General features: G+C 46.8%; 2 protein-coding genes across 7 annotated transcripts; both read left to right on the plus strand.

Moving 5' to 3' along the window:
• Positions 1-745: 745 nt before the first annotated feature.
• On the plus strand, positions 746-6,287 carry LOC131708066 (UDP-N-acetylglucosamine--dolichyl-phosphate N-acetylglucosaminephosphotransferase-like). Its single transcript, XM_059010024.1, has 9 exons — positions 746-1,575; positions 2,023-2,143; positions 2,234-2,447; positions 2,662-2,808; positions 3,182-3,266; positions 3,506-3,694; positions 4,206-4,293; positions 4,741-4,896; positions 5,620-6,287. Exons 1-9 carry the CDS (start codon positions 1,415-1,417, stop codon positions 5,683-5,685), a joined length of 1,227 nt encoding a protein of 408 aa, XP_058866007.1. The 5' UTR covers positions 746-1,414; the 3' UTR covers positions 5,686-6,287.
• Positions 6,288-6,686: 399 nt separating this feature from the next.
• LOC117397075 (histone H4 transcription factor) lies at positions 6,687-13,322 on the plus strand. Of its 6 annotated transcripts, none has more exons than XM_059010022.1 (10): positions 6,687-6,789; positions 8,042-8,220; positions 8,556-8,782; positions 9,144-9,258; positions 9,368-9,520; positions 9,969-10,046; positions 10,323-10,443; positions 10,854-10,992; positions 11,320-11,444; positions 11,714-13,322. In XM_059010022.1, the coding sequence occupies exons 2-10, from the start codon at positions 8,058-8,060 to the stop codon at positions 12,144-12,146; spliced, it is 1,554 nt and encodes a 517-aa protein (XP_058866005.1). In that variant the 5' UTR covers positions 6,687-6,789; positions 8,042-8,057; the 3' UTR covers positions 12,147-13,322. The 6 variants fall into 6 exon arrangements, with proteins under 6 accessions (XP_058866005.1, XP_058866002.1, XP_058866003.1 ...); XM_059010019.1 differs by having other exon boundaries at positions 6,689-6,789; positions 8,039-8,220; XM_059010020.1 differs by having other exon boundaries at positions 6,720-6,789; positions 8,003-8,220.
• Positions 13,323-14,022: the final 700 nt, after the last annotated feature.

The following is a 14,022-nucleotide window of genomic DNA, read 5'->3' on the forward strand; positions in this document are numbered from 1 at the left end:
AAACACATGTACAGACTTTTGATTTTATGAAACATCCCAGAGGGGGCCACCTGGTAAAGGCACGGCCGTGTGGTGTGCAGGGTGAGTTAAAGGATTTCAGCTTGTATGGTACAGAACCCTATACGATATGCTAAATATATCACCCTAATAGCTTGCCCTAGAGTTCTATTAAAAAAAAAACAATTTGTCATGGCGCCTTCTTGTAGTACAGTACTACTTTAGATATAGTTTTCAGTGCTTGATAAGTCATTTAAATTTACAATCCCGAGACGGTCCGTTTACAGCTGTGACTGATGTTCAGCCTGACTGTAACCTTTACACATCTCAATGGGATCTGAAGTCCCGATTCGACAGGATCTTATTACATCTCATTCCAGGAAAACGCACAGCACACGCAGCATGCTACTTTACCCACACAAATCTAGTCACTTGTTACATTGCTACCGTACACTGAATGAAAGACTTTACGCTGCACCAATGTGAAATGTCACGTAAAAAAATCTAACTACAGAATCACAAAAAAAAAGGCCAACGTTGCAACTTTCACTTAAGTGCAACCACCAACTTCGTCCGTCAATCCTACCTTAATAAACCTAGCGTTAATAGGTCCGAGCAATTAAACACAATATCAGTCAAGGGAAGTCTATTTTGGACCACTTTAAATTTTAGATCTATGATATTTTAATAATAATAATATTAATAAAAAGAGTAGCTAATGATTTATAAAGATAAACAACACGGTCTCAGACAGGAAGTCGACGTGTAACTAGGGAAGCAGGTCCCAGAATCCGACGGGGAACAAGGGCGGAGTTTCACGAAGTGCACAGAGGAGGGGAAGCAGGAAAGAGGAATTAGTTTATATTGTAGCGGCTAGTCATTTGCTTTGATGTTTGTAAATATATATATGAAACGTTTTTTCTTTTTTTTCTAGAAGATAACAGTTGTCACAACTGTAATAGGAGTCTTTAAATACAAATCGAAATGTAGAAATCGACATTTTGTTTGGCGAGAGACCGCGGTCAATGAGTATATGCTATTATAACATATTTTCTGTGCCATTCTATTTTGTTTTAATTGTTTTAAATTAAGCTCGACAGCGGTGTCATACGATATGATTAGAACGAGTAATAATCTTATTTTACGCTTCGTACCAGTAGCAAGCGCGCATAATGACAGCGGTGACCACGGTGACAGCGATGCACCTGCAGTCAAACTTTGACGAGTCTGGAAAACAAACAAGGAACGCACTCGTTTAGGTTAGTCTTATGATTGTCCGGTTGTTGTAGTCAGGTTTTGTTTTCTGCGTGTTTTGTTTTGCACACACTGTAGTAACTCACGACCCATCCGTTGCGTGTTTGTGCGAGGGACCTATTTCTTGAACTGTGCATGTTTTTAATTCCCAAGTCGTCTGAAAATGTGGACCGTATCGCCACCCCTTTTCCCCCTGCTCATAAGCTTCTGTAGCTCGGCCCTGGGCTTTCTAGCGACTCTGAAGCTGATCCCAGCCTTCAAGGAGCATTTCATATCAGCCAGACTCTCCGGCGTGGATCTAAACAAAACCACAAAGAAGGAAATGTGAGTACACTCGGCTGGGTTTCATTGCAGCTTGAAAAAACGTTGAAAGGCGTGGATTCCCATGCCATAGCAGTTCGATCCGTTCCAATTTCAAGACCGGGATAGTTGGACGCAGTGTACAGGTAAAAAGCGAAGTGAAAGATCGAGGTATGGAAACAATTTGGATTTCAAATTGCTCTGCGATGAAAGTCTTTTTTTTTCTACCTCTAATTTAACTACTTACCGGGAGGGGGGCTTAGGAATGTGTTGGCATGGAATGATACATTTACAACAGAAATCTATAGATGGTCGAATCCAATGTAGGCTGAACAGACGATGACAGTAACACTTTATATGTGGTTCTGGAAGTGATTATTCTGCTTGAACAGGCTAAAACGCAGGCTACAGGTCTGAAGAATTCCTGCGACATGGAAATGAAAGTGACACCCGTCTCTCTGTCCTCCCCAGCCCCGAGTCCCAGGGAGTGATCAGCGGAGCTGTGTTCCTCATCATCCTCTTCTGCTTCATCCCTGTGCCCTTCCTCAGCTGCTTCGTGGAGGAGCAGTGCAAGCTCTTCCCTCATGACGAGGTCAGCAGCTCTGGAAAGCAGTGCCTCTGTCCGTCTCTGTTGAGGTATTCCTGCAGGGCGGGGCTCTAATTCTCTGTTCTCTCCATGCAGTTTGTGCAGCTGATCGGCGCCCTCTTGGCTATCTGCTGCATGATCTTCCTGGGCTTCGCGGATGACGTGCTCAACCTGCGCTGGAGGCACAAGCTGCTGCTGCCCACCATGGCCTCCCTGCCCCTGCTCATGGTCTACTTCACCAACTTCGGCAACACCACCATCGTGGTGCCCAAGCCCTTCCGAGCTCTGCTGGGACTGCACCTCGACCTGGGTGAGCCGGGGGGAGGGGGAGGGGGAGGGGGAGGGGGGGTCAGACACGATCACACACACACTGTCCCACTCTCACTCCCACAGCTGTGTCTCTCTGCCTGTATGTTTAATCCAAGCGTGTTATTTCTCTCCCCTGTGGTAGTGTACTCCGTTGATGCCCTTGTTTGTCTTGGCTCTGTGTCTCACCTCTGTGTTATTTCTCTCTCTCCTCTCAGGTATCCTGTACTATGTGTACATGGGCATGCTGGCTGTGTTCTGCACCAACGCTATCAATATCCTGGCCGGGATCAATGGGATCGAGTCGGGCCAGGCGCTCCTCATATCCGCCTCCATCATCCTCTTCAACCTGCTGGAGCTCAACGGTGAGGGAGCAGTACACCCAACCAGTACTAGACCTTTACATTGACTTCTAGTCAAAACGTTTTTCATTGGATTTACTGTATCGTTCGACACGATTGACGTCTTCAAAATGTTAAAAGGAGTTGACATAGTTAACCCAAACCAATGCTTTAAGCACAGTACAGAAACCAGAAACAGAAAACGCAGTTGGAAATGAAGTGGAGATAGACTCAGGACAGAAGGAAGGAGATGCTCCTTCACACAGAGAGTGGGGAGGGGATGGCGTGGGCTACCTAGTCATGTTGTTGACATACCAGGGCAAAGCAAAGTATGTTGTGTTTTTAAACCGTGTTCTGTTCTCTCTCTCTCTCTCGCTCTCGCTCTCGCTCTCTCCAGGTGATTACAAGGCCGACCACACTTTCTCTCTCTACTTCATGATCCCTTTCTTCTTCACCACTCTGGGGCTGTTCTACCACAACTGGTGAGAGTCACACTCGGTGTTGCTGTGTATTTATTTCAGTCTTCCTAGCTAATGGCATATCCCTGCTATCTGAAGAGATTTGCTGGCACTTAAATGCTGCTTCAGTTGTATCTAATTCAGGTCTAGATTCAAAATGTCTGCTTTTTACATGAAGCCTAATTGTCGAGGGTTACGGGATGGGTTTTCTTCTTTGATGTGACAGTAACCTCCCCCCCGTGCCTGTCTGTGGTTTGCTCCAGGTACCCCTCCTCTGTGTTCGTGGGAGATACCTTCTGTTACTTTGCAGGGATGACCTTTGCCGTGGTGGGGATCCTGGGCCACTTCAGCAAGACCATGCTGCTGTTCTTCATCCCTCAGGTGCTGAACTTCCTGTATTCCCTGCCTCAGCTCTTCCATGTGGTGCCCTGCCCCCGGCATCGCCTCCCCAGGTAAACCCCGCCCATCCGGATAAACCACACCTCCAGAGTCCCACCCAGTCACCAAGCCCCTGATCCTGCCACCAGAACCACACACCCAGTCACTACCCACTAACCCCACCCCAACCCAGTTCTACCTTTGCTTCTTGAACCATCTATCCAGATCATGCCTGCCCCTGACTCTGGTTGCCCAGGTGAAAATGCACTGATGAAGGCACGAAACATAAAGTATTGCCTTGCCCAGGTAAACCCAAATACCATCTGCACGTAAAATGCCCTCCCCAGAACTGCATGTCCAGATAAACCACTTACCAGCTCCGCCAGGCATACCTGCCCAGGTAAGCCTGCCACGCCACAGTTAATAATAAAAATAACCAACGCCCCCCCATTCTTATGCCTGCTAAGGAAACTACACTTCTGCTGTCAGCCTGCACAGATTCATACAGTGGCTGAGTGATAAAGTAAGTGTGTGTGTGTGTGTGTGAATTTCCTCTGTCTTTCTTCCTTGTTGTTTTGTGTGCAGGCTGGATCCTGCTACAGGGAAGCTGGGGATGAGCTACTCCAAGTTTAAGAGCAGGGATCTGTCCAAGCTGGGAGAGCTGCTACTGAAGGTGACTTTCACTGCCTCGTGTCCACAGCTTCATTGGGAAACTGTAGAAAGATTTTCCATTCTTGACAAGTTGGAAAGATCACTGTGATGTGCACTGTTTAGAGCACGGCTGTCAGGCGTATTTTTTGAAGAGCAAAATCTGTAGTGTTTGGTCGAAGCAAGACAGAATGCAAAAAACCAAACCGAGAAACATGTACTGAAGCAGTGTGTGATCTGTTTTTTTTTTTTCCATACCAAAAAGGCTTGAACAGCTGTGGTTTAAATCTTGGTTTAAATCTTTAAAACAGTCATGGCTTTTAACTGGTTAAACAGACACTGGCTGATTTGCGTTAGTCTTGCACTACCTTGCTACCTTAACTGGGGTGTGTGTGACACCCACTGGAAAAAAATAAAAATGTAACTACACCATAGAACCAATTCCAACTGCCCCACCCTCTCCCTCCTGCAGGTGGCATCAGCGCTGCGCGTGGTTGAGGTGCGCCGAGGGCTGGAGGAGGACGGGGAGTTCATGGAGTGCAACAACCTGACGCTCATCAACTTCGTGCTAAAGCTGATCGGACCCACTCACGAGAGGACTCTCACTGTCATCATGCTGCTGATCCAGGTACAGCAGAGACAGGGCGCTCTGTGAGGGGCTGAGAGCAGGACAGGGGATCAGGAATAGCCATGGTCACCCCGGGCCAGCCTTTGATCTGTGTCCTTGGTACAAACACTCAGCACCCATTCATTTTTGTATTTGGGTGCCTAGACTGGCTTACCAGATATCCTGGCATCCCTGAATAGATATCCCTCTCCTCTTCAATAATAATATTAATAAGCAAGCCTCCCCAGTGCAGAGGCAGTCTCAAATCTGTCTGTGGTTCATACTGAGAGATCCACTCCTAGTCTTTGGTTTATCCAGCTCTACCCTCTCTGCTTGTGTCCTCTTCATTTGAGATCTTGAAGAGTTTTGGGGTCCAGGTGTTAAGCTTTTACTGAGAATAACATTTTATTAAAAAAATAAGAGTGAAACAACTTGGGTTGCATTGCTTTCTAGTTGTGTAAGATTAGGAGTTAGACTGGGTAAATGCTTCTAATCTTTGTTCTTCTTACCTGTGACCTGTTACCTGCCTTTCTCTGTTCCTTCTCAAGTGCTGTAGACTGGGTCATTGTCTGGTTTTCACTGGCATTCTTTGATATGGAGTTAAGGCTCTTGAACTAGACTTGCATACGTTCGAATTCCCCTGATCCTCGCCCTCCAGACACCAGCCTCCCTGGGAGCCCTGGTTGGGGTTTGCACTGTATGCATTTCAGAGCTGCTTTAGACTGAATTTGACCTTCTTTCCAGGTGCTGGGCAGTGCCGTGGCTTTTGGGATTCGCTACCACCTGGTCAGGCTGTTCTACGACGTTTAACGAAACTCGAAACCCACGGAAATTTAAATTCCTGATTATGTCTGCACTTATCTTTTTTTTTTTTTTTTGATTGAGAGGTGCAGTGTCCCTGTGAGTTTCACACCCTGGTTTAAATAGGGAATCCCTGCAAAGAATCTCTTGTCACCCAGTTACTGAAGATTGGCTGATCCCAGTGAAACCAATAGGAATGGAAACCAGTGACTCTCAGATCCCAGTTCTCCACTTCAAGACCTCAGAATTCAGAATGGACTGGGTTTTTTTTCCCAGGAGAGAAGGGGGGCTCTGATTTTACTGCTTGCTGTGTACAGAACATTTGGAGATAGTTATAGAGAAGAATCTGCTCTGTTCTTGTGGACCTCAATGAAGACTAGTACATACTGTGAACACGATTTATATAGAGAGAGATATAGATATAGATATAGATATCTCAAATAATAATGTGTTTTAACAAGGTTTCATCGTGGATGCTGTGTAGATTCACAAGCTTTAGCTGTGTGTTCCACGTTCTGAGGAGTCACACAGTGCCGTTTCTCTTTGTAAAGTGATTAAGGGCATGTTACCTAGTATGTGCTACATGGCAATAAAACACAGGAATACCGTGACTTTTTCTTCTTTGTCGTCTTCCCCTGCCCCCCATATGTTTGCAAATGTGTGTGTGTTTGTGTATATCTATCTATCTATCTATCTATCTATCTATCTATCTATCTATCTATCTATCTATCTATCTATCTATCTATATGACCCCAGGGTCTATTAAACATATGTACATGTTTAATAGACCCAGCATTTGACATGAGTCTAGAATCATCCTGTTTTGAACAGATAGAAAATATCAATACGGAATGTATTTATGTTACCTAACGCCCAGGTTGACTGGGGGGGACACATTATCCAGCGTACCAGAAACCCAACTACACCAGCGGCAGTTTTGTCCAATGAGCAGCGTCCCTGACCGGGCTCTGAGACATTATTGGGGCCAATCAGACAAGCCGCGGCTCACGATTGGTTATCAAAGTAGTAAAGGATAACGCCAATTGGTTAGGAGCGACTTCAGTCAGAAAGTGTGGGAGAAGGGGGAGGATTTTATTTGTCAGAAGGCAAGAGGTAGGTTTGTTTAGTTTTCAAATCAGAAATACGCTGTGTGTTTTTTTGTTTTGTTTTTTAAATATGTGTTTTATGTTAACTGTATGTATATATTTGAACCGTACGTCTTACCGTCGCACTTCCACGACAGATTGTGATGCCTAAAAATGAGATTAAAACGGTGTGGTTTAGCGTAGACTGGTCAATTTCTACCACCAAATCGCCATATTTTATTTTAATGAAAGGAACTGCTTAATAAAGAACAGCCAACAGTAAAAAAATGAATACTATTAATCCTAATAATAATAATAATAATAATAATAATAATAATAATAATAATCCATATCTGTGCCTACGGCGGGTAAGGGTAAGTGAACAGACCTTTATAAACCATAGCAATGTTTCAGTGGTACTGGAATTGTATAATGTCTTAATGAAGTGTCTCTGTGACTCGCCGTTGACAGCAACGTTTTTACAGTAATAATTTGAAATAATATCGTTTTGTAGCATTATAGTTAAAGAAGTTACGACAGCACATTTGACAATAGCCCGTTTTGAATAGTATTGTAATACGCGGGTGATTCCGGTTTCCAGAGTGATTGATTCTGAAGGATTGTTCCCGTTCACTAGTCTCGGCTTTCGTTTTTACAACGGCGCTGTGAATACTGCATCCTGTTCAATTCAAATAAAGTGTAACTAACCTTAGTGTATTGTTACCTCAATCTGAAGTTACCGTTGTCGTTTACTGAACTGTTCTTAAACAGTATACGCGCAGATTAAAGCCTGCACTGAAGTGATGACACGTTGCTGGATTTGGTATTTTATTTTGTAATCCTAAACTCTAACAGTGATAACAAACAGATGGTATCGATGGACCTTTACTTGTCTGGATACAATTTAATGAATTTTACTGGACTGTCAAACAAATAAATACCTGTTGAAAGCCTTGTCATCATTTTCCTAAAATGTATAAAATGCTATTCGACTCACTGTAGAGGTGAACTGGTGTGTGTTTGAGTCATGTTTAAAAAGTGCCCTTAAATGACCATTTGATTATGCCAGTCGGGACAACCCCATGTATCATGACGCACATCGTAACGCGACCTGCTGCACATCGTAGAACTACCCTCAATTAAGCATATTATTTAAATGATCAGGAACCAGGGGTTCGATGTTGACTAAATCGTTTTGAGGGTGGTTCTGGACCCCAGGACTGGATGCCTGTCCCTTTAAGCCTTTCCCAGGATGCTGTGCTGTGTTCCCTGTGCAGCAGCAGGCCGGTGGGTGTGATGGCTCCAGGGAAGCGAGTGAAGAAGGATGGGCTGGAGCTGTCCTGTGAGTGGGGCCGCTGCCAGTTCAGCACGGCGCGCATGGAGGAGTTCTGTGAACACGCACGGGAGCACCTGGAGGGGAAGCTGCAGGTCAACAGTGAGGAGGAAGAGGAGCTTCTGGGTGAGCGCTGGCTTATTGATCAGCAGGGAAAGGGAATGACTATCAGAAATGAAGGGTCCTCTAGGGGGGGCAACATGTGAAACCCCAACCCTTTTATTTCAATACATTCCACTTCATTCAGAACTCCATAGCACTTTTCTCTTGGTCACAAAACAGTAAACTCTCAAACAGCTAATGCCTTCAGCAGTGTTGTATTAAGTGCAGGGACATACATTTAATCAAACTAAAAACTGATTGAAATGCAGAAATGACCACGTTTGTTTTTGTTCATATAGCATATCAGAAAGATTTCTTGCAAGCAAAGGGAACCAATGCATACATGCTGTGTGTTTCAGAGGAACACAGCTGCCTGTGGCTGGAGTGTGGCTTCTGCACGTTGGACAACCCCGTGGAGCTGGCCAGACACGTGTACTTCCACTGCTACCACACCAAGCTGAAGCAGTGGGGGCTGCGCACCCTGCAGGGCCAGCCCCATCTGGGCTCCTGCACGCTGGACTACCAGAACCGCAACATCATCCCGGAAATCCAGGACAACTTGGTGTGCCTGTGGGAGCACTGCGAGGTGAGGACTCGCTACAGCTCGGGGAAGGGAAGGGAAGAGCTGCTGTGAATACGATCTGACTGCAGCTAGCCTGTACAAAACGACTTAGAAAAGAAGGGAGGTCAGTCATTTTAAGCAGGGATGGAAATAGGACTCTCATTGCAGTTTGATCCATTCTTGAATTTGCGATGAGTTTAGTAATACACACTTGAGCTTGTTCTCTGCACACTGTCTGGTCAAGCTCGTAGTAAAATCTTTTCTGATACAGAAATAAAGCAGCACATAATTATTAGCTGTAGCAGCTAAAACACATACAAGAAACAGCAAAAAATGTTATTCCTGCCGATAGTATGGTCCTGACAGCCTGGTCTGTGTTTTGCAGCAGGACTCGTTCGAGAACCCCGAGTGGTTTTACCGGCATGTGGACATGCACGGCTTGTGTGCGGAAGCGAGGTGCAAGAACAGTGAAGACGCGGTCTTGCCCTGTGGGTGGAAGGGTGAGTGGGTGAGCGAGGGGGTATTGCCGTCAGTCTGGGATAAGGCGAGATGTAAAGGAATGCAGCCTGTTTGTTTTCTCTCTCTCTCTGTCTTTTGTCCGGTGATCAGAGTGCGAGGCGACTTTCAAGAGCCGCTTCAAGCTGAGGGAGCACCTGCGCAGTCACACGCAGGAGAAGGTGGTGGCCTGTCACACCTGCGGGGGCATGTTCGCTAACAACACCAAGTTCTTTGACCACATCCGACGGCAGACCACCATCGAGGGTGAGGCTGTGCGAACGAGGGGGTCCCGGGAGGGGCTTAGAGTCACTGGAACATTCGATTTGATTGATTGACTGCAAAAGCCCTGCAAGGCAAATAAAATTAAGTCCGCAGGGATTCAAGTCAGACTAGTAAGCAGTTTGATCCATTCCAGATTTTACTGTGAGCTTGATTTACCGGTGGTGTTCAACTCCTAGCAATCATAAGCTCGTAGTAAAACCTGGAAAGGCTCAAGCTGCTAAGCAGTCAGTGTTCAAAGGAATTTGGAAACAAGTAGGTCGGTAAATGAGACAATGCAGCAGGTGTATAGTTACAGTAAGTCTTGTTGCATTGAAGCTGTCCCATGCGTGTGTGTGTGTGAGTGTAAACCAGAGGAGCATTCATGGACCAAACGGCCTCCTCTCCTTTGTAACATTGTCTTATGTTTTGTCCCCCTTCTCTCTCTCTCCAGGGCAGCGGTTCCAGTGCTCACATTGCTCCAAACGCTTTGCCACTGAAAGGCTGCTCCGGGACCACATGAGGAACCACGGTGAGCTCTTTACTGCTGAATAAATACAATAAATAGCATCTGTGCAAGTGACGAGTTCAAGGCAATGTTAAAGGGAAGGCATCAGCCTGGAGCACTTCGACTGGTTTCACAGACACGAGTACCACTAATCTTGGACTCTATTGCCTAACATTTAGCATCAGGCAGTCCAAAATTAAAGGGCTAATCAGTTTGTGAAACCCGTCAAGTGAAATTATATAACTTGAACCAGTCTCTCTCTCTCTCTCTCTCTCTCTCTCTCTCTGCCCCGCACCCCAGTGAGTCACTACAAGTGTCCACTGTGTGATATGACCTGTCCATCCCCTTCCTCGCTGAGAAACCACATCAAATTCAGACACAGCAACGAGAAACCTTACCGCTGTGAATACTGTGAATACAGGTAAGGATGCTGCGCTCTCTTCAGGGGAAACCCTTAGCTCTGTGAATACAGGTAGGGATGCTGCGCTCTCTTCAGGGGAAACCCTTAGCTCTGTGAATACAGGTAGGGATGCTGCGCTCTCTTCAGGGGAAACCCTTAGCTCTGTGAATACAGGTAGGGATGCTGCGCTCTCTTCAGCAGTTGATTTATTTTACTAATGCGCCACCTTGTGAACATGTTTCTGTATACCCGCGTTTCATTTAGTCTCCCATTGCAAAGCAGGCCTGTAATAAACATGCATTGTCTAAGCTCGGATGCGAAGGGATCGAAATGCAAGGCAGGTGTAAGCGTATTCATAAAGTGTGTGTGAAGGATGTGCGAATGTGTTTTCGATTTGTGTCCCTGGTTAATGTTCCCGTCTGTCTCCCCAGCTGTAAGAACCTGATTGACTTGCGCAAGCACCTGGATACCCACAGCACTGTGCCTGCGTACAGCTGTGAATTCACAGACTGTGGCTTCACAGCCAGGTCTCTCTACTCCATCAAGTCCCACTACAAGAAGGTGCATGAGGTGAGAGGCACCAGCAGAGGGCAGCGCTTCAAACTGCTCATCCAGTACTCCTTAAACTACTACTACACTGCAGACAAATGCAAACTGCAGAGCACTCCAGTAGTGTAGGAGAGAGAACTCCACGCAACACTGTAGACTGCTTCAGTTCTAGAAGAAAGATAACTCAAAACTGCAGACAGGTGTAGAGATCTGGAACAAAAACCTGGAATGGAATAGTCTTTAGGAAGGATCTGGCTCTGCCCCGGCTCCAGTAATGCTGTGCTGCCTCTTGTGGGTTTGCAGTTTTCCGCACTTTCAAATGGGGTGTCTTTGCTTGTCTCCTCTCAGGGTGATATGACGCCACGTTACAAGTGCCACGTGTGTGAGAAGTGTTTCACGAGAGGGAACAACCTGACCACTCACCTGAGGAAGAAACACCAGTTCAAGTGGCCCTCTGGGCACCCTCGCTTCAGGTACGCAGACAGACAGACACTCACTCTAGTCATGTGAACCAATCGCGCTGCTCATCACAGCATGAATAAGTCTAGCATGAGCCCGGAGGTTTACTAATGCATTGAAACAATCTAGGATGAGGTCAAATCCCAGACTGGGACTAGCACTGAAATATTTTTACATTCTGTAATGCAAACGTTTTTGATTGAACGGGTTGGATTCCAGCAGACAATGCTGTGGCTGCAGAAGACCCGTGTGAAATGAAAATAACTGCTTTCCCCTCTCCCAGGTACATGGAGCACGAAGACGGCTACATGAGGCTGCAGCTGATCCGCTACGAGAGCGTGGAGCTGACAGAGCAGCTGATGAGGGAGCGGCAGGACAGACAGGCCGACACGGAGGGACAGTGCGAGGAGGGGGAGGGTCTGAGGGGCATCGTCCTGGAGACCGCAGAGTTTGGGAGGTCCGGGGAGGGAGAGGGGGAGAAGGGAGCAGAGGCGCAGGAGCTCCAGGGGGAGGTGAACCCCATCATCCATGTGCAGAGCAGGACCAACGAGAAGGGGGAGAGCGAGACGGTGTATTACGTGCTGACCAGTGCCACGGCTGGGGGGGCCTGCCTCCCCACTGACCCCTCTGAGACTGGGGCAGCCATGGAGGTGGATGGGGGGGTGATGATGCAGCTGCAGAGCACAGCAGAGCAGCTGGGAGTGGAGATCGTGTAGCGAAGAGAAAAGTGTGCCATTTTAATGAGTGGAGGGTTCGTTTTGAGCTGTACACACCAACTCATTTCTTCTTTTTTTTGTGAACAAGTGATCTACGTGAAATATATTGATGTTTTTAAAGCTATCAAAAGCTTAAAGGGAAAAACTAACCCTTGAGTAAACCGCGAGATGTGGAGTAACTACAAGAGGAAAAGCGTTTTAAATTGCCAGCATTTTCTGTTTAGGTGCAACATCTAATTTTCATGTTGTTAAACATTCGGAATGACTAATCTCTCCCAAGATCTCAGATATAATATCAATGTTCAAAAACATCCCAAGATTACAACAATGTGCATTTTTTTTCCCATGGTTTTCCAGAAGTTCTACATGCACTGAAAGGCGCGAATCACATTGATTTATTTATTGAGAGAATATAACCTGGACATGTCAGCCTTCATTCCAGGTAGCGTAGACTGGGTCCTGCAAAAGGATCCTTATAGAATGCAGTTGAACTGTGTTATTGGCTTTATAATTTCCACTATAATTGCAGTTACTGAAATGAGATGTATTTGTTTTGTAGATGTTTAATACAGATGCACCTGCATTGTACCGTATCTGCAGATTAATATCATAAAAACACAGATACTGAGCATCAGGAGTTTGTTGTGCAGATTGGACCTTATTCCTTTCTCCGTTCTGAGGGCAAACCTTTGACACCACTTAGTTTTAAAGCAGTCTGAACCGAGTGCGCCTGGCCTAGCTGATGAGGTGCTGTATTGCTTCGTGGGAGGCAGTGAAGGGGTCCTGTCAGGAGTGCTAGCTGCTGTGTAGTTTAACTCGCAGTACAGACCCATAACCTTCCCAGTAAAGCCTCCAAGCTCCCCAGTACAGACCCGCACCTGATAGTAAACTCCTGAGAGAGTTGAGGGGACACCCCTTCACCGTGTTCCTCTTTGGAAACCCCGGCTGCATTTCGAAGAAGGATCTTGATGCTATTAATGTTTCCAGAGCTAGCCTCCCCTAGCACGGGTCAGACTGGCTGCTGATTCAGGGGGAGGGCAGGGCAAGGTTACCTTGGCAGCCTGTTTTCTGAGGACTTCCTCCATCGCTGTACACAGCTTTTTTTTTTTTTTTTTGGTACGTGTGTGGTTTTTGTTGCAGTATGTTTTTGGAATAATAAATTATTGCCCAGATAAATTCCAGTTCTCATTTTGATTCGTGTGTGTTGTGTGCTTTTCCACGTACAGAGTTGGGCGATGGGTGATCACTTCCATACAGCTAGGGAGGTAGCCACTGCTTCATCCCCTGCAGTGAGTCTGAACAGCACCATGCACCCTGCTCCTGGGCTCAGTACAGCTAGGGAGGTAGCCACTGCTTCATCCCCTGCAGTGAGTCTGAACAGCACCATGCACCCTGCTCCTGGGCTCAGTACAGCTAGGGAGGTAGCCACTGCTTCATCCCCTGCAGTGAGTCTGAACAGCACCGTGCACCCTGCTCCTGGGCTCAGTACAGCTAGGGAGGTAGCCACTGCTTCATCCCCTGCAGTGAGTCTGAACAGCACCGTGCACCCTGCTCCTGGGCTCAGTACAGCTAGGGAGGTAGCCACTGCTTCATCCCCTGCAGCGAGTCTGAGCAGCACCATGCACCCTGCTCCTGGGCTCAGTACAGCTAGGGAGGTAGCCACTGCTTCATCCCCTGCAGTGAGTCTGAACAGCACCGTGCACCCTGCTCCTGGGCTCAGTACAGCTAGGGAGGTAGCCACTGCTTCATCCCCTGCAGCGAGTCTGAACAGCACCGTGCACCCTGCTCCTGGGCTCAGTACAGCTAGGGAGGTAGCCACTGCTTCATCCCCTGCAGTGAGTCTGAACAGCACCGTGCACCCTGCTCCTGGGCTCAG

Source organism: Acipenser ruthenus, chromosome 40, assembly GCF_902713425.1.
Source record: "Acipenser ruthenus chromosome 40, fAciRut3.2 maternal haplotype, whole genome shotgun sequence".
NCBI lineage: Eukaryota > Metazoa > Chordata > Actinopteri > Acipenseriformes > Acipenseridae > Acipenser > Acipenser ruthenus.

What these genes read in the sequence shown, in the direction of transcription:
- LOC131708066 (XM_059010024.1), top strand. Translation starts at nt 1,415, where the DNA reads ATGTGGACCGTATCGCCACCCCTTTTCCCCCTGCTCATAAGCTTCTGT. An exon ending in AAAACCACAAAGAAGGAAAT is followed by an intron (nt 1,576 to 2,022) that starts GTGAGTACACTC and finishes TGTCCTCCCCAG; the next exon opens with CCCCGAGTCCCAGGGAGTGA. An exon ending in CCCCGGCATCGCCTCCCCAG is followed by an intron (nt 3,695 to 4,205) that starts GTAAACCCCGCC and finishes TTTTGTGTGCAG; the next exon opens with GCTGGATCCTGCTACAGGGA.
- LOC117397075 (XM_059010017.1), top strand. Translation starts at nt 7,986, where the DNA reads ATGCCTGTCCCTTTAAGCCTTTCCCAGGATGCTGTGCTGTGTTCCCTG. An exon ending in GGAGGAAGAGGAGCTTCTGG is followed by an intron (nt 8,221 to 8,555) that starts GTGAGCGCTGGC and finishes TGTGTGTTTCAG; the next exon opens with AGGAACACAGCTGCCTGTGG. An exon ending in TCTGGGCACCCTCGCTTCAG is followed by an intron (nt 11,445 to 11,713) that starts GTACGCAGACAG and finishes CCCCTCTCCCAG; the next exon opens with GTACATGGAGCACGAAGACG.